Here is a 21,542-nt window from a genome sequence, read left to right on the forward strand (position 1 = left end):
TTTTCCCCATCTTGAGTTCATTTTGTTGTGTGGATTTTTGAAGATTAAATATAGCCGACTGATGTTCCGTAATAGAAGTTTGTATTTTATCAATTGAATCGGCAATTTTCTGGAAATTAATTGAAATTTCCGCACGAATCAGCTCTGTAATAGAGGTTGAAATTTCCCTTTGAATTAGATCCGATATAGCTTTCGAAGTCACCGGTGGTTCAGTCGGAGGAAAATCGGTACCTTTCGGTCTAACCGGAGGTTTGCCGTCCTTCCCATTTTTTCCATTCTTAGACATACCAGACCTTAAAAGCATCCGATTATCAAAGAGCCCAATTTGTTTCAAAGTATTGGAAAAGTTGATGCCTTAATGGTTAGTTAAAATATAGCTGATCATAAGAAAAACTCAGAGGTAATGGAGCGAGTCTATAACACGACTTCACTCCATGAGCTCTACCGGAAGTCCCCCCTAAAGGAAAATTCAACTTTTGGAAGATTAAGTAACAGCAGAGATTTTTTTTTTTGGCTAAGTATTTACTCCCAAATAAGTAGCATGAATTCTAACTGTGCAATTTATTTTCTAGTGGAGTTTGATATGTAAAAAATGCAATAGGTTGCTGATTATGTTCAAGTAGAATCAAAGTATCGCAGTACAGATTACAAACATATAATTACCTAAAATATGTTTCCTTTATTTTTGTGATTTGTTTAATATCAAAGCTAGAATTTTTTTAAGACTTGGTATTCGACCTAGCATCTACTTCTCCAACAATAATTGGCTTTGAGAAGCAATTTTGAACTGCCACAGTCCATGTGATGAAGGAGCTGTTGTATGATGCGCAGTGCCAATAAATTGAAAATTCTCTAAATGTGCCTTGGCAAGATGACAACATTATATTTTCATGTGTTTTGGGTGTGGTATGTTAGCTACTTTTGTCCTTATACACAGTATGGCTGACAAACTTGGGAGATGCCACTGAAAAAGCTACAGTGATTTGTTGCAAATGATTCTAAAACTAGGCATTGCTCTCTGTACCTGAGTTGTGCCTATTGAAAAGGAATACATGCACTCAATGGTCACTTTATTTAGCAAAGGAGTGGAATCCCGTGAGGTCTTCTGTTGTAGCCCATTCACTTCAAGGTTCAACGTGTTGTGCTTTAAGAGATGCTGTTCTGCACACTACTGTTATAATGTTTGGTTATTTGAATTATTATACTTTATTGTCGCCAAACAATTGGTACTAGAACATACCATCATCACAGTGATATTTGATTCTGCGCTTCCCACTCCCTGGATTACAAATACTAAATATTAAAAATAGTAAAAATTTGTAAATATTAAAAATTTAAATTATAAATCATAAATAGTAAATAGAAAAATGGAAAGTAAGGTAGTGCAAAAAAACCGAGAGGCAGGTCCGGATATTTGGAAGGTACAGCCCAGATCCGGGTCAGGATCCGTTCAGCAGTCTTATCACAGTTGGAAAGAAGCTGTTCCCAAATCTGGCTGTACGAGTCTTCAAGCTCCTGTACCTTCTCCCGGAGGGATGAGGGATGAGAAGTGTGTTTGCTGGGTGGATCGTGTCCTTGATTATCCTGGCAGCACTGCACCAACAGCGTGCGGTGTAAAGTGAGTCCACAGACAGAAGATTGGATTGTGTGATGTGCTGCACCGTGTTCACGATCTTCTGCAGCTTCTTTCGGTCTTGGACAGGACAGCTTCCATACCAGGTTGTGATGCGCCCTAGAAGAATGCTTTCTACGGTGCATCTATAAAAATTAGTGAGGGTTTTAGGGGACAGGCCAAATTTCTTTACTTTTCTCAGGAAGTAAAGGCGCTGGTAGGCCTTCTTGTCAGTGAACTCTGCTTGGTTGGACCAAGTCAGGTCATTTGTGATATTGACCCTGAGGAACTTAAAGCTTTTGACCTGTTCCACTTGTGCACCACCGATGTAAATTGGGTCGTGTGGTCCGCTACTCCTTCTGAAGTCAACAACCAATTCCTTCGTCTTGCTGATGTTGAGGGATAGGTTTTTGTCTTTGCACCATGCTACCAGGTTCTTAATTTCCTCTCTGTACTCAAACTCATCATTACCCGAGATACAGCCTACAACTGTTGTGTCATCAGCAAACTTATATACAGGTTTCCCCCGCCATCTGAAGGTAGAGCGTTCCTATGAAACAGTTCATAAGCCGAAATATCATAAAGCGAAGAAGCAATTACCATTTATTTATATCGGAAAATTTTGTGAGCGTTCACAGACCCAGAAATAACGTACCAAATCATGCCAAATAACACACAAAACCTAAAATAACAGTAACATATAGTAAAAGCAGGAATGATATGGTAAATACACAGCCTATATAAAGTAGAAATACTTCTCTACAACGATTGCCTGCACAGATCTCCGTAGCGAAAATCTCACGCAAGCGCTCTTGGCGGAAAATCTCACGCAAGTGCTGTTGGCATAAACGCGCTCTTCAGTAACCTTTAAATTATGAAGCTGCCAAATCTACCAAATAACACGTAAAAATACACAGCCTATATAAAGTAGAAATAACGTATGTACAGTGTAGTATCACGTACCGGAATTGGGAAAACAGCGCTGAGCACACTGACGATGTTGTGTTAGACTGAGTCGTCGCAGGCTGGGTGGTGCAGTGGCCCCCACCCTCCGGGCAGCTGACCCGGTACATTGCCGCGAAGAACGCAGCAGTAGCCAGGAGGCACACAGCACATCTTTAAGAAAAAAGCCGAAATAAGCATGCTAATTAATTAGGTGCTGCCCGGCACGTAAATGTCGGCACAGATCAGAGGCGATTGCCGATTGCACCCAAGTCTTGACGAAGGGTCTCGACCCAAAATGTCGACTGTACCTCTTCCTAGAGATGCTGCCTGGCCTGCTGCGTTCACCAGCAAATTTGATGTGTGTTGCTTGAATTTCCAGCATCTGCAGAATTCCTCGTGTTTACAAAGAAAATGACATTTTAGTCTCAAACAAGAGAGTCTTGCTGACATTGTGTATGTGTCTTGCTGACATTTTACACTCTGCTTGATTGAAGTTGAAAACAACAAACAAATTTTGACTTCCTTTGTTTTGGTTTCTGCAACTATATTTGCATGTTGTTATAATATAACACCAAAATCCTTTTTGTTCCAAATCTGTGATTTAATTCATGAGTACATTTTTGCAATTTATTAGTTAAATATCCTTACAAATCACATTTCATTACTTCAACATTTCAAGGCAGTATATAAAATGTTCCAGTGGTAGAATAATAAATTGTGCACATCTGTGTAAATATAATGGTATCTCTCTGGCTGCTGGAAGCAATTCGCAAGAATGCAGAACAAGCATTTTTAATATGCTGTTCCTTTATTTGATCCTTATTACTGTCTTTTTGACTGACTACCTGTGAGTCAAAGCTTCTATTATACAAAAAACTGGCTCCTACCCCATTGTTTCTGCTTCCAGAGAATAGCAGGCCACCCAACTGGCTGTCATAGCAATCGACAGTGTAAACAATTCACTCCTCACTTACTGTCCCTTTCATATCAACTTTGTCAAACCAGTTTTCTAATATTTCTAATTGTTTCATCTATCTCATCTCTTCTCCTTCCTTTGTATTCATGAGACCACCTCCTGCTGTCTTGCATCTATCCTTATTAATCAGCTGATCGTCTAGCATCCCTTTCTGATCCCCAGTCGTATGTGGCAGAAAATTTAAAAACAACATCTGAAATAGCAAAAAATGTTGGAAACACTCAGCAGGTCAGGGAGCATAAGTGGATAAAGAAATAGTAACATTTCAAGTCAAAGATATTCTATCCAAGCAAGTTTATATCAAGCTGCTATTTCTAATATTATTTCAATACTTACAGAGCTGTCCAAATAATAGATTAGTAAAGGAAGTTGGAGAAATGAAAAACAAAGGGGCATGTCAGAGCTGTTGCTGAAACCTAATCCCAAAAAGCCAGTATTGGAAATGATCACCAGATAAGGCAGTATCTATGGTGAAAGAAAAACTGAGTTGATATTGCAGGTATAGCATAACTGATCGGTATTAATACAGGCAGAAAAAAACAGTCATCAGTCATAGTTGCATTTAATATTGAGCCCCAAGGGTTGTAACGTACCAGACAGATGTTGAGGTGTTTTCCTTATATTGGTATTTGATAGAACAATGTAGGAAGCCACAAGCTGAAAGGCTAGAGTGGGATGGAGAATTAACATGACCAGTAACTGGGAGGCTGAATGTGGTCCTTGTAGACTCAAAAAGGAGTCAGAAGTAGCGATCAGCCAATCTTCGTTTGGTTTCTCCGGTACAGAGAATGCTAAATTTTGAGCACCAAATGCAGTACATTGGTTTGGAAAAAGTACGAGTAAGTTGCTGCTTCACTAGGAAGATGGTTTGGGTCATTCATTGGTAAGCAAGGAGCTGCATCTGCTGCAGTTATGTGGGGAAGTGTTGCAAGTAGTGGAGTGACTGATGGAGATGAAAGCAAGCTGGAGGTCACAAGTGGAACTATCCTGATGAAATGCAGAAATGGAAGGTGGAGAGTGGAAATGTGTCCATTGGTTGAATCTTGTTGAAGGTGGCAAAAATTGCAAAATAAAATTTGTTGAATGTGGAGGTGAAAAGTGAGAAACACAGAAACCATATCCTTATCCAGGAAGTGAGACATGAAAGCTGGATACATGAAATGATGAGATGCTATCCAGGGTTCTAACAATTATGGAGAAAGAAAAACCACATTTAAGGAAAAAGACATCTCAAAGGCTCCTGCTTTGAAAGTAACAGCATCAGAAAACATGAACTGGCGAAATGGAAAGCAGCCTTTGTAGAAGGTGGGGAGAGAGGAAGCAGAGTCAAGATGGTTCTGGGCATCTGTGCGCTTGTAATGGATATTAGTTGCTAATATATATCTGTATTGGCAACTTACTGGTAGTTATTGGTAGGCCATTTGAAAGTGATAGTACAGCGAAAATTGGCAGCAAAAGTAATGAAGCTTTAATGTGTTGTATGAATGTAATCATCAGTGTACAGCGAAAAGATGTAAGAGTCCTCATACCTCAGAAGAAATTTTCTTTTCAAATCTGCTACCATTACCTGACATAAGAAAAAGGACACCTCTCTAGTCAGGTTTTCAGGCTTCCAACCTTGCCACAATACTGAAATGGACTCACTTAGGACCTCAGATTATTTCCTTTATATGCCGTTTCTCTTTTCTCCATCTCAGTCTTTCTTCAGACTTCACAACAATTGACGCCATATTGCTGTCAGTCTTTGTTACTATTGTCTATCTGTGTGGAAGTGCCCCTACCTCATTTTACTTTTGTTTATCTATGATAGCTACAGAATCTCTAGCATTAGTTTCACTTAATTTCCCTTACTATTATTACTATTAGGAGTTTATTTTTAGTTCTCTCATTTACATCTAAATGCTGTCCCTCATGGAAAAAGAATGGTGGCTGCATAATCCACAGGTACTCAGGAAAGACCCATTTTTACTTCAATTCCAACCCTACTTTATCAATTGCCTGTGGCTAACCTGCTTGCTACAGGATCCAAACTGCCATCCCCTTACCCTTTCCTTTTCTAGCTCGTGTTTCATGATATCTTAACTGAAAGCATACGTCAAAAAGAAGAGCTGTTCCAATGAAGGGTCTTTGACTCGAAATGTTAGCTCTGTTTCTCTTTCTACCTAACCAACTGTTTCCATTTTTTTTCTGTTTTTAATTTTTTTTATGTTTAATTTACTATCAATTTATGTGGATAAGTATTCTTATAAAACTACAGGTAGAACTGCGCTATTATTTGATTTGCTTCATGTTCTGATTTCCATGGTGATTTTACCAATGTAATCATTTTCAGTTAAGTCTCGGATTGGATAGAAATTGAAATAGAAAAGGAAATCTTATGTCACAAAAGTAGCTGAGTAGAAAAATGTTGCAAAAAAAAGGCAAGCTATCAGTCTATTAGCAATCTGACAGCAGAATAAATGAGTTGAAAGAGAAAAGAACATCTCAAATGATTATTTCATATGTAGCCTGTTATACATGGACTCGTTAAATTTTGTTTTCCATGTTGTAAAGTTGGCCAACAATAGAAGCTTAAATTTCTAATTGGGGGAAGAAAATTAATTATGTAAGTGAACAGAAAGATTAACCAGGCTCTTTGTTTAAAAAAAAATCCTTTGAAAAATAAAGAATTTAGAAATGCTCTACCTCATGTTCACATTGTAATGAATCAATTTGATTAGCATATTTTCCCATTATGAAGTGCTTTACTGTAAAGTGTAAAAGCAATGTTAATTTAAAATTTAAGACTGAGAGAATGAGTCAGGATAATTTATCATGGTATAACAGACATCTCACCTCTCCCGGAAGTTCCAGGAGTCTCCTGCATATTAATAGTGGCTCCCTGATGCCCGCAACTTATATACAATATCACAGAAATCAATTTTTTTGAGAGTGAGCGAGAGAGAAAGCAAAAGAGAAGGCGCGAAAATGATCACGAGAGAGAGAGCAAACAAGAGCATGTGAGCAAGAGAGAAAGCAAGCCAGAGAGTGACCACGAGAGAGAGAGAGAGCAAGCGAGTGAGAGCATGCCATGAGAGAGTTTTCCAAAAAAAAGAAAATATAAAATGTACGTCACCCCAGACTACCCTAAAGTGTACCCCTGCCTAATAGGAGTCAAAAATAATGACAGTGTTGCTCGCTGTGCTGTTTGCAACAGTGACTTTTCTATTGCCCATGGTGGGTTAAAATGTAAGAGACATGTTGAGGTGAGTTTAACAGGTGCCATTTGTTCATCAGCATAGCTAACATTATTTAAACTAGCTGGCTAGTTACTAAGGAGCTACTCTATTGCAAACATCCCACCTCTCCCGGAAGTTCCGGGAGTCTCCCGCAAATTGATGGTGCTACCTCCCTGAAATGAGTTTTTGCAGGGTGGGATGTCTGGTATAGATTGGAATTCCCTAGAACCTAATGTAATAAGAGCATAAAATCAGCAGAGCAGAAGACTGTTTTACCTTGAAACTGATACCTGTAAGTTCATGTACTGTTTCTGAAAGGCCTCCACCAAATGCAATTTATTTTTCTTCATGTATACCACATAAAGGAGACATGATAGAGGTGTACAAGATAATAAGAGGAATAGACAGAGTGGATAGCCAGCGCCTCTTCCCCAGGGTACCACTGCTCAATACAAGAGGACATGGCTTTAAGGTAGAGGGTGGGAAGTTCAAGGAGGATATTAGAGGAAGGTTTTTTTTACTCAGTGGTTCGTACGTGGAATGCACTGCCTGAGTCAGTGGTGGAGGCAGATACACTCATGAAGTTTAAGAGACTACTAGACAGGTATATGGAGGAATTTAATGTGGGGGTTTATATGGGAGGCAGGGTTTGAGGGGCGGCACAACATTGTGGACCGAAGGGCCTGTACTGTGCTGTACTATTCGATGTTAAAGGGAGTTTGTGATACCTTGTGTATTTGTATTTTTATGTTTTATAACTCCAGAAACTAATCGAAAGAAAAGTGCAATAGCCAGGGATAACACGTCTACTTCAATGTACTTTAGTGAGGCGCGGACATATGACGTGGTGGCATAATGACATATACCATTCACGTACTTCTTACATATAACCCATAATGTATTATGTAAACAAACATAGAATGCTTAATCAAACAATATATTTATAATATTAGTCACATATTACTGAAACGTTTAATACATTACACTCTTTCCTGCTTAGCTATAAACTCCAGGTCAATATAGAATGCATCTCAACTCAAATATGTAATGTATTGCTCTCTAGTTTTTATATATATATATATATATATATATATATGCGCGCGCACACACACACACACACACACACACACAGACAACTATGCAAAGATCATTAAAAAAGAGTAAAGCGAAAATGTTTTCAAAAATAATGAAATGAATAGTTTCTAAATAACAAAAAATAGTGACCACCCTTTGCCTTTAAAACTGCATCAGTTCTGTTAGGTACTCTGTTGTGCAGTTTGTAAGAAAACTGGCTGGTAAGTTTTTCCAGCCGTCTTGGACAACTTGCCACAGTTCTTCTGCAAACTTTGGCTGTCTCGCTTGCTTCTGTCTCTCCAGGTAAACAGCCTTGATGATGTTAAGGCCATAGCATCTGTTGCAGAACTCCTTAAGGTTTTTTTTCTGAAGATAGTTCTTTTTGACCTTTGGGGTCATTGTCCTGCTGCAGAATGACTTTAGAACTGATGGGATTGCATGATGGATGACAATCTGCTTGTACTTCTCAGCACTGAGGACTCCATTAATTCTGACCAGATGACCAACTCCATTTGCAGAAATGCTGTCCCAAACCTGCAGGGAGTGCGGGGAACCTTTCTCGTGCTTCACTATTAGCTGCAGGCACTCATCCCTGTAGAGCTCTCTGGCTCTTCTACAGACAAACTGCCACAATTTCTAATTTTGTCTCCTCAGTCCAGAGCAAATGCTGCCATTGTTCAGCACCCCAGTCCTTGTGTTTTTATGCGTAGTGAATCTCTTGGCTTTGCTTCCACTTCAGAGGAATAGCTTTTGGCAGTAACTTCCATTGACACCACTTCTAACAAGACTTCTCTAGAATGTAGAGAGGTGTAATTGGGTTCCAGTGGTTTCTGTGAGTTCAGAGTGAACGGCAGAGTTGGACTTCTGATTTAGAAGGGATGCAAGTTTGATGTATCTCTCATCTGCTGCACTCTGCTTCTGTGGCTGACCACTGTGTTTCTGGTCCTCAATCTTGCCTGTTTCTTTGTGCCTCTTCAGGAGAGCTTCGACCACACATCTTGAAACTCCTGTCTGCTGCAAAAATTCTGCTTGGGAGAGGCCTTGCTGATACAGGGTGACCACCTTGTGTCCTGTAGCTGTGCTAACAAAACAGCAGCAAAATTGTTGATTGATGGTATTTCCTTGTCCTGAAACTATTCTCATAATTGTGTCATAAAGAATAATTAGGACATTTTTATGAAAAAATAGATTATTTAAATGTAACAAAAGGCTTAATTATGTTAAATTGAAAAATATGTAAGAAATAAACATTATGTATTTCAATAGTGCTGAAAGGATTGCCTCATATGAACTAAATTATCTTACTTCAGTAGTGGGCAAGTTGTTGGATAAGATCCTAAGAAGCAGGATTTATGAGCATTTGGAGAAACATAATCTGATTAGGGATAATCAGCATGGTTTGGTCAAGGGCAGGTCGTGCCTTATGAGCCTGATTGAATTGTTTGAGGATGTGACAAAACACATTGAAGGTAGAGCAGTGGATGTTGTGTATATGGACTTCAGTAAGGCATTTGATAAGGTTCCCTATGCAAGGCTTATACAGAAATAAGGAGGCATGGGATCCAAGGAGACATTGCTTTGTGGATCTAGAATTGGCTTGCCCACAGAAGGCAAAAAAGTGGTTGTAGGTGATTCATATTCTGCATGGAGGTTGGTGACCATTGGTGTTCTGCAGGGATCTGTTCTAAGACCCCTTCTCTTTGTGATTTTTATAATTGACCTGGATGAAGAAGTAGAAGGGTGGGTTAGTAAGTTTGCTGATGACACAAAGGTTGGGGTGTTGTGGGTAGTCTGGAGGGTTGTCAGAGGTTACAGCGGGACATCAATAGGATGCAGAACTGGGCTGAGAAGTAGCAGATGGAGTTCAACCCAGATAAGTGTGAAGTGGTTCATTTCAGTAGATCAAATTTGAAGACAGAATATAGTAGTGTGGAGAATCAGAGAGATCTTGGGGTCCGTATCCATATGACATTCAAAGCTGCTGCGCAGGCTGACAGCATTGTTAAGAAGGCATATGGTGTGTTGGCATTCATCAACCGTGGGATTGAGTTCACGAGCGCAAGGTAATGTCACAGCTGTATAAGACCTTGGTCAGACCTCACTTGGAGTATTGTGTTCAGTTCTGGTCACCTCACTACAGGAAGGATGTGGATATTATAGAAAGAGTGCAGAGGAGCTTTACAAGGATATTACTTGTATTGGAGAGTGTGCCTTATGAGAATAGGTTGAGTGAACTTGGCTTTTTCTCTGGATTGATGGAGGATGAGAGGTGACCTGATTGAGATATATAAGATAATAGGCATTGATCGTGTGGATAGCCAGAGGCTTTTTCCCAGGGCTGAAATGGCTAAAATGAGGGGGCATAGTTTTAAGGTGCTTGGAAGCAGGTACAGAGGGGATGTCAGGGGTAAGTTTTTCACAGAATACACTGCTGGCAATAGTGTTTTTGTTAATTTATTCATTTATGGGATGTGGCCAGCTAAACCAGCATTTATTGCCCATCCCTCGTTGCCCTTGAGAAGGTGGTGGAGGTAGATACAATAGGGTCTTTTAAGAGACTCTTGGGTAGGTACATGGAATTTAGAAAAGTAGAGGGCTATGCAGTAGAGTAATTCTAGGCAGTTTCCAGAGTAGGTTACATGATCGGCACAACATTGTAGGTCAAAGGGCCTGTAATGTGCTATAGATTTTTATGTTCTATGTTTTACAGTGAGCAAAACTTATTACTATCTGTTTTAAGATCTGATCTGTTATGATTGTTACCAGTTAGCACAAGAATTCGTTCTTCAGCATACAGTGTCTGTGCTGATTGGGTTGCCAATCTAATGCCTGGACATGCTTTGCAAACCTCTTTCCTTGTCAGTTCTTGGGTTTGTTCAAATACCTCTCAAATGTTGGCATTTATCTGCTTCTACATCTCCCCTAGCAGTGTGTTCCAGGCACCAATCACTTTCTGTGTTTTAAAAAACTTAAACCTATGTCCTGTGGTGTTTGACCTTTCTACTCTGGGGGAAAAAGATTCTGATTATCTGATGCCTCTCATAATTTTATATACTTCGATCAGTTGCACTTAGCATCAGACGCTCCAGAAAAAAAGGCAATCTTAAGTTTGTAGAACCACTCCTTTTAGCTAGTACATTCCAATCCTGGTGAACTTCTGCATCCACTCCAAAGCCTCTATATTAGTCCTGTAGTGTGGGACCAGAATTCCACGCACAACTCCAAATGTGGCCTAACCAAAGGTTTATACAGCTGACCAAACGTTTATGCAGCTGTCATACAATTTCCTGACTTTTATACTCATTGCCCCAATTGAAAGCAAAGCATGCTGTATATTTGTTTTACTACCCTGTCCAATTGTTTTGCTTCTTTCAGGGAGCTATGAATTTGTACCTCTGTGAATTAATACTTCTAAGGGTCCTGCCATTTACTGTATATTCCCTCTTTTATTTGACTTCCCAAAATGTATCACCTCACATTATTTCCAATTAATAATTAAACTTTATTAGGAATGAACACTGAATTTTCTAGTTTCAGGTGATCCTCACCACCAGTGTCCTCCACCCATGCACACTCACCCTTCCATTAGTTTTCCTCTCCTTTTGTTCACATCCCTTTCTTATGCCTGGCTTTATATGCCTATTATCTCATTCCCATCGGATTCTACCTATTACCTACCATCTCATGCCTCATATCCTTCATAAACTAGCAATCTTCCCTCTCAGTGCTGATAGGGGCAGAATTAGGGCATCGACCCATTGGGTCTGCTTTGCCACTTGATCATCACTAACTTATTATTCCCTCTCAGCCCCATTCTCCTGCCTTTTCCCCTTTAACATTTGATACACTCACTAATTAAGAACCTACCAACCTCTGCTTTAGATATACCCAATGACTTAGCCTCCACGGGCATCTGTGGCAATGAAATCCACAGATTCACCATCCTCTGGTTAAAGAAATTCCTCCTCATCTCTGTTCAAAAGAGACAGCCTTCTATTCAGAGGTAATGCCACTGATTCTAGACTTTCCCACTACTGGAAACAGCTTCTCAACGTCACTCTAATCAGCCTTTCAATATTCGATAGGTTTCAGTGAGATTCTGCTTACCCCCCTCTCCCCATCCCTTTAAATTCCAGTGAATACAGGCCCAGAGCCATCAAGTGCTCTTCTCATACATTAACTCTTTCATTCCCTGAACCATTCTTGTACACTCTGTCTAGATCCTCTCCAAAGCCAGCACATCCTCCCTTTGATTGGGGTCTCAAGCTGCTCACAGTACTACAAATGTGGTCTGACCAATGCATGGTCTCGATCTAAGTCATCAACTTGCACTTTCTGCTGCTTGATCTTCTGAGTTCTTCCTTTTCATTCTGTACTTTGTTCCAGATTCAAGCGCCTGCAGTTCCTTTTGTTTTCAAACTCCATCTTCCATTTCTTTGCCCTAATTTCCAACTAATTTATATGCTATGGTATCTTTTCACGACCTTTCCAACTATCCACAGCTCTATTGATCTCCATGTCATCAGGTTATCACATGGGTTTTGTGAATGCAATTTAATTGTGGCTTTAAGAATTGATGGTGCATTTGGGAAAGTCAAACATACAACTGGCAAACTCGAATAGCACTTTGTAATGAATTATTTGGGGTCAACTATAATGTTAAAACATCTAAATCAAAGTTTTGTAGTTGAGCATAATGTTACCAGCGTACACAAAATGCTAGAGGGACTCGCAGGTCAGGAGCATCTATGGATAGTCGATGTTTTGAACTGACATCCAAAACCTTAAAGCCACCAGGTGGAATAATCCCCATTGGTGTACAAAGGAGAAATAGTTCTTTGGTTTCAAACAAGGTTGAGTTCAAGTTCATTGCCATCTGATTGTATATTCAGTGCCTATAAAAAAATATTCACGCCGCCCCCCCCCCCCGAAGTTTTCATGTTTTATTGTTTTACAACATTGCATCACAGTGGATTTAATTTGGTTTTTTTGCTATTGATTAACAGAAAAAGACTCTTTTGTGTTAAAGTACAAACATCCCTACAAAGTGATCTAAATTAATTACAAATATAAAGCAAAAAATAATTGATTGCATAAGTGTTCACCTCCTTTAATATGACGCACCAAATCATTACTGGTGCAGCCAACTGGTTTTAAAAAGTCATGTAATTAGTTAAATGGAGATCACCTGTGTACAGTCAAGATGTTGGTGTCAAAAAGTAGTAGAACTGCACCTGTATCTGGAAGGTCCATCTGCTAACGAGTCAGTATCCTGGCAAAAACTGCACCTTGAGGACAAAAGAATGCTCAAGCAACTCTACAAAAAGGTTATTGAAAAGCACAAGTCAGGAGGTGGATACAAGAAAATTTTGAAGTCATTGAATATCCCTTGGAGTACACTTATGTCAATCATCAAGAAATAGAAGAAATATGACACAGTTGTAAATCTGTCTAGAGCAGGCCGTCCTCAAAAACTGAGTGTCCGTGCAAGAAGGGGACTCGTGAAAGAAGCCACCAAGAGACCTATGACAACTCTAGAGGAGTTACAAGCTTCAGTGGCTGAGATGGGAATGACTGTGCATACAACTGTTGCCTGGGTGCTTCTCCAGTTGTAGCTTTATGGGAGAGTGGCAAACAGAAAGCCTCTATGGAAAAAAAACTCGTATGAAATCTTGACTAGAGTTTCCCACAAGGCATGTGGGAGACTTGTCAGCTGGAAGATGGCTCTATGGTTGGATGAAACCAAAATTGAGCATTTGGCCATCAGTCTAAACGCTACACTGCACATCATCAAAAACACACCATTCCTACCGTGAAGAATGGTGGAGGCTGCTGCTATGGGGATACTTCACTGCAGCAGGCCCTGGAAAGCTTATGAAGGTAGAGGGTAAAATTAAGTTAGCAAAATACAGGGAAATCCTGCAAGAGAACTGCAACTTGGAAGAAGATTTGTTTTCCAGCAAGACAATGACCCCAAGCATAAAGCCATAGCTACACAGGAATGGCTTAAAAACTGCAAAGTTAATGTCCTGGAGTGTCAAGTCAAAGTCCAGATCTCAATCCAATAGAGAATTTGTAGCTGGACTTGAAAACGGCTGTTCACTCACGATTCCTATGCGATCTGATAGAGCTTGAGCAGTTTTGTAAAGAAGAATGAGGAAAAATTGCAGTGTCCAGATGTGCAAAGCTGATAGAGACCTATCCACACAGGCTCAAGGCTGTAATTGATGCCAAAGGTAGCATCTACTAAATACTGACTTGAAGGGGGTGAGTAATTATGCAATCAATTATTTTGTTTTTAATAATTGTAATAACTATTTGTAGAATAATTTGTAGAAACTTGTTTTCACTTTGACACGGATGAGTCTTTTCTGTTGATCGGTGTCAGAAAAGGTCAAATTAAATCCACTGTGATTCAATGTTGTAGAACAATAAAGCATGAAAGCTTCCAAAGGGGAGTGAGTACTTTTTATGGGCACTGTATATATAAACAATCCAAATAACATTCCTCCAGATCACAGTGCACATAAAATAAAATATATTACCATAATAAAATGCATGTAATGCACAGCATAGATAAACAGTAGACAGCTCACTGTCCTAGTGATGAGACTGCGCTGGGGACAAGATATTCATTAGTCTCACAGTCTGATGTTATCCACTCCAGCAGTTTTAGTCCTCCTTCCTGACGGTTGTGGGTCAAACAGATTGTAGAATGAGTGGTAGGGATCCTTAACAATGCTTTGGGCCCTTCATCTATAACGCTGCTAGTAAATACCCTAAATGGGGGTGGGTGGCACCCTGGTGATCCTCTCAGCAGGTTTTTAACTATCCTTTCTAGGGTCTTGCAGTCTGTGCCTTGCAGCTTCCGTACCACACAATGATTCAGCCAGACAGGACACTCGATGGTGCTCCTGTAGAAAGCTGTTAGAATGAGCCCAGGGAGCATTGCACATCTCAACCTCCTCAGTAAGTATAGCACTGCCTTGCTTTCCTGAATAATGCAGAGTTGTTAGATTGTCTATTATGTGCACACCAAGGAACTTTGTGGTCTTCACTCTTTCCACAGCAGAGCCATTGATGTGCAATGGAGAATGGTTGCCTTGCACCTTCCTGAAGTCCACGGTCATCTCTTTCGTCTTGTCCACGTTGAGACTCAGGTTCTCACACCATTTGGCAAGGTTTTCTATCTCCTCTCTCTATGCAGAATCATTATTGTTGCAGATGAGGATAACCATTGTTGTATCGTCAGCGAACTTGATGATGTGGGTTGAGCAGGATCTAGCAGTGTAGTCGTGAGTCAGCAGTGTGAACAGCAGCGGGCTCAGCACACAGCCCGGGGGGGGGAATTCAGTGCTCAGTGTAATGGAGCTTGAAATGTCGCCGCCAACTCAGATTGACTGGGTCCTTCTGTCAAGAAGTCCAGGATCCAGTTACAGACAGTTTACCCACCAGCCTGTAAGGGATGATTGTGTTAAACACCGAGCTGAAGTCAATGAACAACATCTTGACATAGGCATCGTATTCCCGGTGGGACAGGACAGAGTTGAAGGCTGAGTCTATGGCATCATCAGTGGGCTGGTTTGAGTGGTGGACTTACTACAAAGGATCCAATATAGCTGGAAGGTGTGATTTTGTATGATCCGATACCAGCCGCTCAAAGCATTTCATGATTGTTGAAGTCAGTCCCTCTGGTGGTAATCATTTAGGTCAGTTACTGTTGCTATCTTGGGCGCCAGAATGATAGTAGCTATCTTGAAGCCCGCAGGGGTAGTGGACTGTTTCAAAGAGATATTAAAGATGTCCGTTAAGACCTCTGTTAGCTGAGCCACATAATTCCTCAGCAGTTGACCAGGTATTTTGTTTAGCTCATGCAGCTTTGCGTGGGTTTACCTTGGCAAGGATCCTTCTCACCTTGGCTGCAGCCAGACAGGGTGTCTTTTGCTCAGGGGCTGAGGGGACCTTCCTCAATGTCACATCATTCAATAAATTCATATCTATGCGTCAGCAGTTTGTAGTACAGTAATACAGTTATTAATATTTTAAGGAAGTTATTACACGTGGGCTTGTGTGTCCATGTGTTCTTTAATTTCCTTAAAGATTGCATTTGGAATTCTAGAAACTCAGAAAAAGGTCTAGGCTACTCCATTGAATATCTTCTCTTAGAGGAAGTTGAGTGGGTGGCTGCTTGGCTAACTACAGTAGATGGCTGTGTACAAAAATGCAGCTCCAAGCAATCAGTGTAAGGTATATTACTTGGTTTTGGGTAGGGAAAATCAGATGCTGTCCTTGGCATGAATAAAATTATTCTAACTCCTCCCCAAAATTAAGACATCTACATAAAATCACCGGTTATTTTTGCATAGAACTAGTATAAAGTATAAGATGATTGCTGTTTGGTAGAGGAAATATGGAGATGAAAACTGAATGTATTAATTTCAGAAGAAATTGATCTAATAATTAGTGAATTCACCAAAGAAAAATATGGGATGGCTAAAATCGAGTGAATTACTGAAAGATGAAAAAAAATCATATGATTTCAATTAAAAGCACCTGCTTATGAAAGGAAATAATATGATATAAATTTATGAGTAATATCACATTTTGAATGCAGACATTGTCTCACTAGACTTAAGTATGCAATCTTCTGCCAGTGTTGCTAAGACTGGAAAATTTCAGTGTCGTAACTACTGCCAATAGAAAACCAATGAGGCATTAAACACTGATATCTTTGTAGTTTACTACAGCACCTCTTTATGATAAAGTTATATAAGGGAATCCATGTGAGCATTGCATACAGCAACTTTCCTTTTTGTGCATAAGTTTTAATTCTAAGGCCTGTGTCCTAAATATAAATGTGACAGAGAGCACTGTTTATATATCCTTAAAACACAGAACTTGTTCCAGACCACAGGTCAGTAAATGAGATCTGAAGTAGTTGCTTAACTGCATCACTTCCATTGATGAATCAAACGCAGATAATAATTTTTTAGATTGTTTTATGAAAATGGATCATTCTCACATCTAAAAATGAAAAGAAATATGGTTAACATTTGGCAACCATAGCTTATACTTCAGGTAGAAGGATTAATTTTATAATTATGTGTACTATTTGAACTGTTACAGTAGGAGTTCTTACACATTCATCCATAATACCCGAGACTTGAAGCAGTTTGTTTTTATTGGTAGTTAACACCATCATGTTGACTTGCATGTAAGATCTTTTTTGGTGGTATTCTAAAGGGCCTTTTAGTATTTTTAGATCTATTTGAATTAAAGCTATACTAAACTGAACAGCTTAATTGATGTTTATTTTATATTCTTATGGTGTGAGGAAGGAGAAAATATGAATTTGGAAGCATATATGATTTTTTTCCAAAAGTAACTGGCTAATGCTGTGAAATATATTGATGGAATCTAAGTATTTATTAATTAATGTGGATCTAATTGTATTCTTGAATATTGCTTATCAACATGAATAATGAAAAAAAGTCTCAACTGGAGTAAGCATTTGGATGCTCGAATCTGTTCTCTCATTTCGTTGATCCATGATTGCTCATTATTTGATATCCTTATCAATACATCTCGCATTCCAGTTAGGTTACATCAACCTCAAGGAATGTTCACTCTTGTATTTGCAATTAAGCTTGTTTTCATTCAGATCATTGTTTTGTGTGTTACACCTCCACTTGAGCTTAAATGCCTTGCACAATGTTTGCAAAAGAATTTTTAGAATATCCAAGTTGAATCTGAGCGAGGCAACAAGGCATAATTTTTCTCCTTTCAAACACAAATGACATTCTTTTGCCCCTTCATACTTTTGTAAAATTTCTGTTTGCAAATATCAACAATCAAGAAAGATTAAAGACGATGAGGGGCTGCAATCTAGTAAGAAGCTTAAGGAATAGATAAATTTAGATTATTAAACAATATGTAACATGTTTCTGGAATATTGCTTTGAAATAATTTTGGTAACCAGCTCAAAAAGATATGAATTGTAATTACAGAGAAATAATTTTAAAACCTATTTTGGTCAGGGATGTTGCTCAGTGGGAGAGCACGTGCTTCCCACATATCGGAACCCGGGTTCAACCCCTGGTGTCTCTCCGAAGGTGACCACGAATTTGATGGATTTTTTTTTCCCTGTGCATTGTGGTTTCCTCTCACATTCTGAAGATGTAAGGGTTAGTTGGTTAATTGGTAAATGGGCAGCATGGACTTGTGGGCTGGAAGGTCCTGTTACCATGCTTATTCTAAATTCTAAAAAATTGCTGGTGGCTATTAAATATTTGAAGTAGAACTTAAGACCAGAGGAAAGTTCAAGATGTAGTTGAAATTTCTGTATTTGTCTGTAATGATTTTAATTATAATTAATTGACTGTTTTTGAAGGAAGGAAGAAATATTGTTCATAATGAGCACTTTATATTAGATAAAATGCTGGACACTGGATATTCTGGAAAGGCTGAAAATTAATTAAAAATAAGATGAAGTAATGACAAACTATTAGGAATTTTCCATTTTGGAAAATATTTAATGATTAAAGTGACATTTTGTTTTTCTTTTAAAAGCTACTTCCTTCAACCTCGCCAATTATTTAAAGTATAAAGCAAATGTTTGCAGTGAAATGCAAAATGTCTTTATCTTTCATCTACGCAGGTTCCTCATGGTATTTCAGGAATCAATTGTTAGCAAGCCTTGCACACAAAGCAAGCAAATTTGAGTTCCTGAAGCCTGTGTAACTTGAATATATGAAAACAACAGGAATTCTGCAGATGCTGGAAATTCAAGCAACACACATCAAAGTTGCTGGTGAACGCAGCAGGCCAGAATATATGAACCTGACATTGGCACATTGTGTTGCTAAACCTCCTGATTACTCATTCTGCTGCAATCTTTACATCTGGTGCAGAGTGGTAATGGGGATGGAGGTGGAGTGTGGTGGAGATGGCAAGGTTAGCAAGGTTTTGGGTGAATTGTTGATGGTTTTGTAGCTAGTAGAATTGTAGAACTGTGGGTTCTCTGGGAATAAGAAGAATCGATTCGGTAAATTGTTTGGCTAAGATATATTTTCAGAAATATAACTATTTATATTGGTGGTTTATGCTGTTTTTATCCCCTCTGTCTTCACTTCCAGCCCAGTCAATGGAAGAATGCAAAATGATAACAGAAGTAACATTGCATAGAGAAAATCAAATGGCTGGCGTTGTTGGAAATTTAAAATACAAACAGAAAATGTTGTAAATGCTCGAGTCAGGTTGCATCTGCGAAGAGAGAAAAGAGTTGAAATTTGAGGCTTTCGTGAGAACTGGAAAAGTGGCAAAATCAAAACACCTTATCCCCTATTTCATTGACCTAAAACATTAACTCTGTTTCTCTTTCCGTAGATATTGTCTGACTTGTTGAATATTGCTAGTATCTTCTATGTGTTTTTTAAAATTACAAGTCTTATAAAATTGTATATTAATGATTACTCGTAGAGCAATGATTGGAAATGACTGAGGAAATAAGCTTAATCATATGTTAATCGTATACAATATGCCGTGAGAAAAGAACCAGAACAGCTGCATCTGAGTGTTATCTGAAGACTCCCACCACATTTCTTGCAGACCAATCATTCACTTCTGTTTGAGTCGAGTCGGGATCACGTACAATCTAAAGTGGGATAGTTAGAAAAGGCAAGAGTGTGTTGAACTAATTCAGTAATTGTTTATTCATTATTTTTCTTAATTTGTTTTGATAATTATGTAATTTGGGAAGCTGAGAAAGCATGGTTTGGCGCATAGGAATTTATAATGCTGTTTGAGGAGTCTGAAGATGCAAAACCAAATGCTAAAGGCTTAATAAAGCTTATGAATATTTCCCTTTCATTCTTCTTCATAGCTAATAATTAACAAACTCCTGATTATCTCCTTTTCAGAATCTGCCAGTGACTCGTATCTTGGACAACTTAATAGAGATGAAATCAAATCCTGTGAGTAAAATTAAGTATTAGCATTGATCAGAATTACAAAATAAAATTGCGTGGCTGTCTTTATATCAAGATTCATAGGCATTTATCTTCTCAAGTTTGTTCCATTATTTCACCAGATCACCTAATTTGTTTGGCTTCATGTTTACATTTTTGTCTTTCTTTCAACATGGCTCAGTTTTGCAAAATATGTTTGAGCTGGCATTTGAAAGTTCAGTGCAGAAAGCTCCAACCTTCCTTTACAAAATTACGCGAAATAACCTTTAATAGAATCCTATTCAAAAAGCGTGTGCTTATTATTAGAGGTGTTGTATTGAAGTACTTTAAAAATTATATTAGCATTAATATGAATTCAATAATAAAGAATTTTCTTTATTTTTCACTTTCTAACGCACAATGCAAAAAATGAGTTTTACAGAACACCAGCTCTACAATTACTATTGAAATAACAGGTCCAGGTATCTTCTGTCAGACTTAATCTGATGCAGGATTTGAGAACAGTTTCCAAAGTAATGCTATGCTGGTGAATCATAGCAAAATCCAGCTTCATTTCTAGACTTCAGGAAGGGTCCAGGGAAACAAGAAGACCAAGAATAGACATGTGGAGCTTGGTTATTAAGTTTGGACTTTCTGAGTTAGTACAGAAGTCCTCAAACTCATTGGCATTTCCACAAGAAACTGTCAGCATTTCTCAGTGCAATAGCCACCAAAAGTTGGGCCAATGTCTGTATTTTGGTATGGTTCAGCATGGCCAAGTGAGAAACAGAATTTGGGAGAATGCTCATCAATAGATTGACTAGAATATTGAACGAAAATAAGCAAATTGACATACCTAATCTCCTCAGACTCCTAAAGAAGTATAGTCACTGGTTTGCTTCATAATTACATCAATATGGTGAGGTCAGGATAGATCCTGTGAGATGTTGATATCCGGGAACTTGAAACTGCTCATCCTTTCCACCACTGACCTCCCCTCCCCTAATGATGACCAGTGTGTGTTCTTCCGACTCCCCCTTCCTGAAGTCTGCAATCATTTCATTGGTCTTAGTGATGTTGAGTGCACATGTGTGGAAATACCAGCACAGTGAACATTACAGGCTGAAAAAAAGAGAGAAAATAAACTAGCTTTAAGTTGCAGAGGCTTGCGGAGTGACAGGTAGGACAAAGGAAGGGTCAGCCCAGGATTATTGTTATGATAAGCTGTTTATGAAGACCATGCTAGATATATTCCCTTGTCCTATTCATCTACCTCCCACCATCTTTGCATTTAATATTAGCTTGTTTTCTCAGTTTCCCAGTTCTGATGGCCTTTGACTTGAAACATTAACTCCGTTCTTCTTTCCAAGTTGCTGACTGATGCTTTCCGGTGTTTTCTGTAGAATACTGAATGTACTTTACATGATTTATTGATGAAGCTTGGCACATTGATAAGGCTTCATTAAATCCTGCTTGCCCTTGGAGAAGGTAGTTGTGAACTGACTTCTTAACCCTCTTCATTCCTTGTGGACTGCACAGTATTCCCAGAGTAGTCAGGTAATACATTTGAGGATTTTGATTGAGATATAATAAAGGATTGATGGTATATTAAGGTCACTGTAACCTGGAATGTGTTGGAGGTCACTGGTTTGGAGATGCTGTCAAGGCATAGAGAGTTGTTGGTGCATTTTTAAAATAAGGCACCTTGCAGCCACAGAACTATGTGGAGGGAATAAACTTGAGATGCTAACCAAGTGCCAGTCACACAGACT

At 38.9% G+C, this 21,542-nt stretch overlaps 1 protein-coding gene across 2 annotated transcripts in view; it reads left to right on the plus strand.

Moving 5' to 3' along the window:
• scfd1 (sec1 family domain containing 1) overlaps window positions 1-21,542 on the plus strand; it is a 150,774-nt gene that overhangs the window by 92,462 nt on the left and 36,770 nt on the right. For both annotated transcript variants that reach the window (XM_072267208.1, XM_072267216.1), the window contains one exon: window positions 19,744-19,797. In XM_072267208.1, the coding sequence (XP_072123309.1) occupies window positions 19,744-19,797 (54 nt within the window). The remainder of the gene's footprint in view (window positions 1-19,743; window positions 19,798-21,542) is intronic.

The sequence above is a fragment of the Mobula birostris genome, chromosome 1, assembly GCF_030028105.1.
Source record: "Mobula birostris isolate sMobBir1 chromosome 1, sMobBir1.hap1, whole genome shotgun sequence".
In the NCBI taxonomy this organism is placed as follows: Eukaryota; Metazoa; Chordata; class Chondrichthyes; order Myliobatiformes; family Myliobatidae; genus Mobula; species Mobula birostris.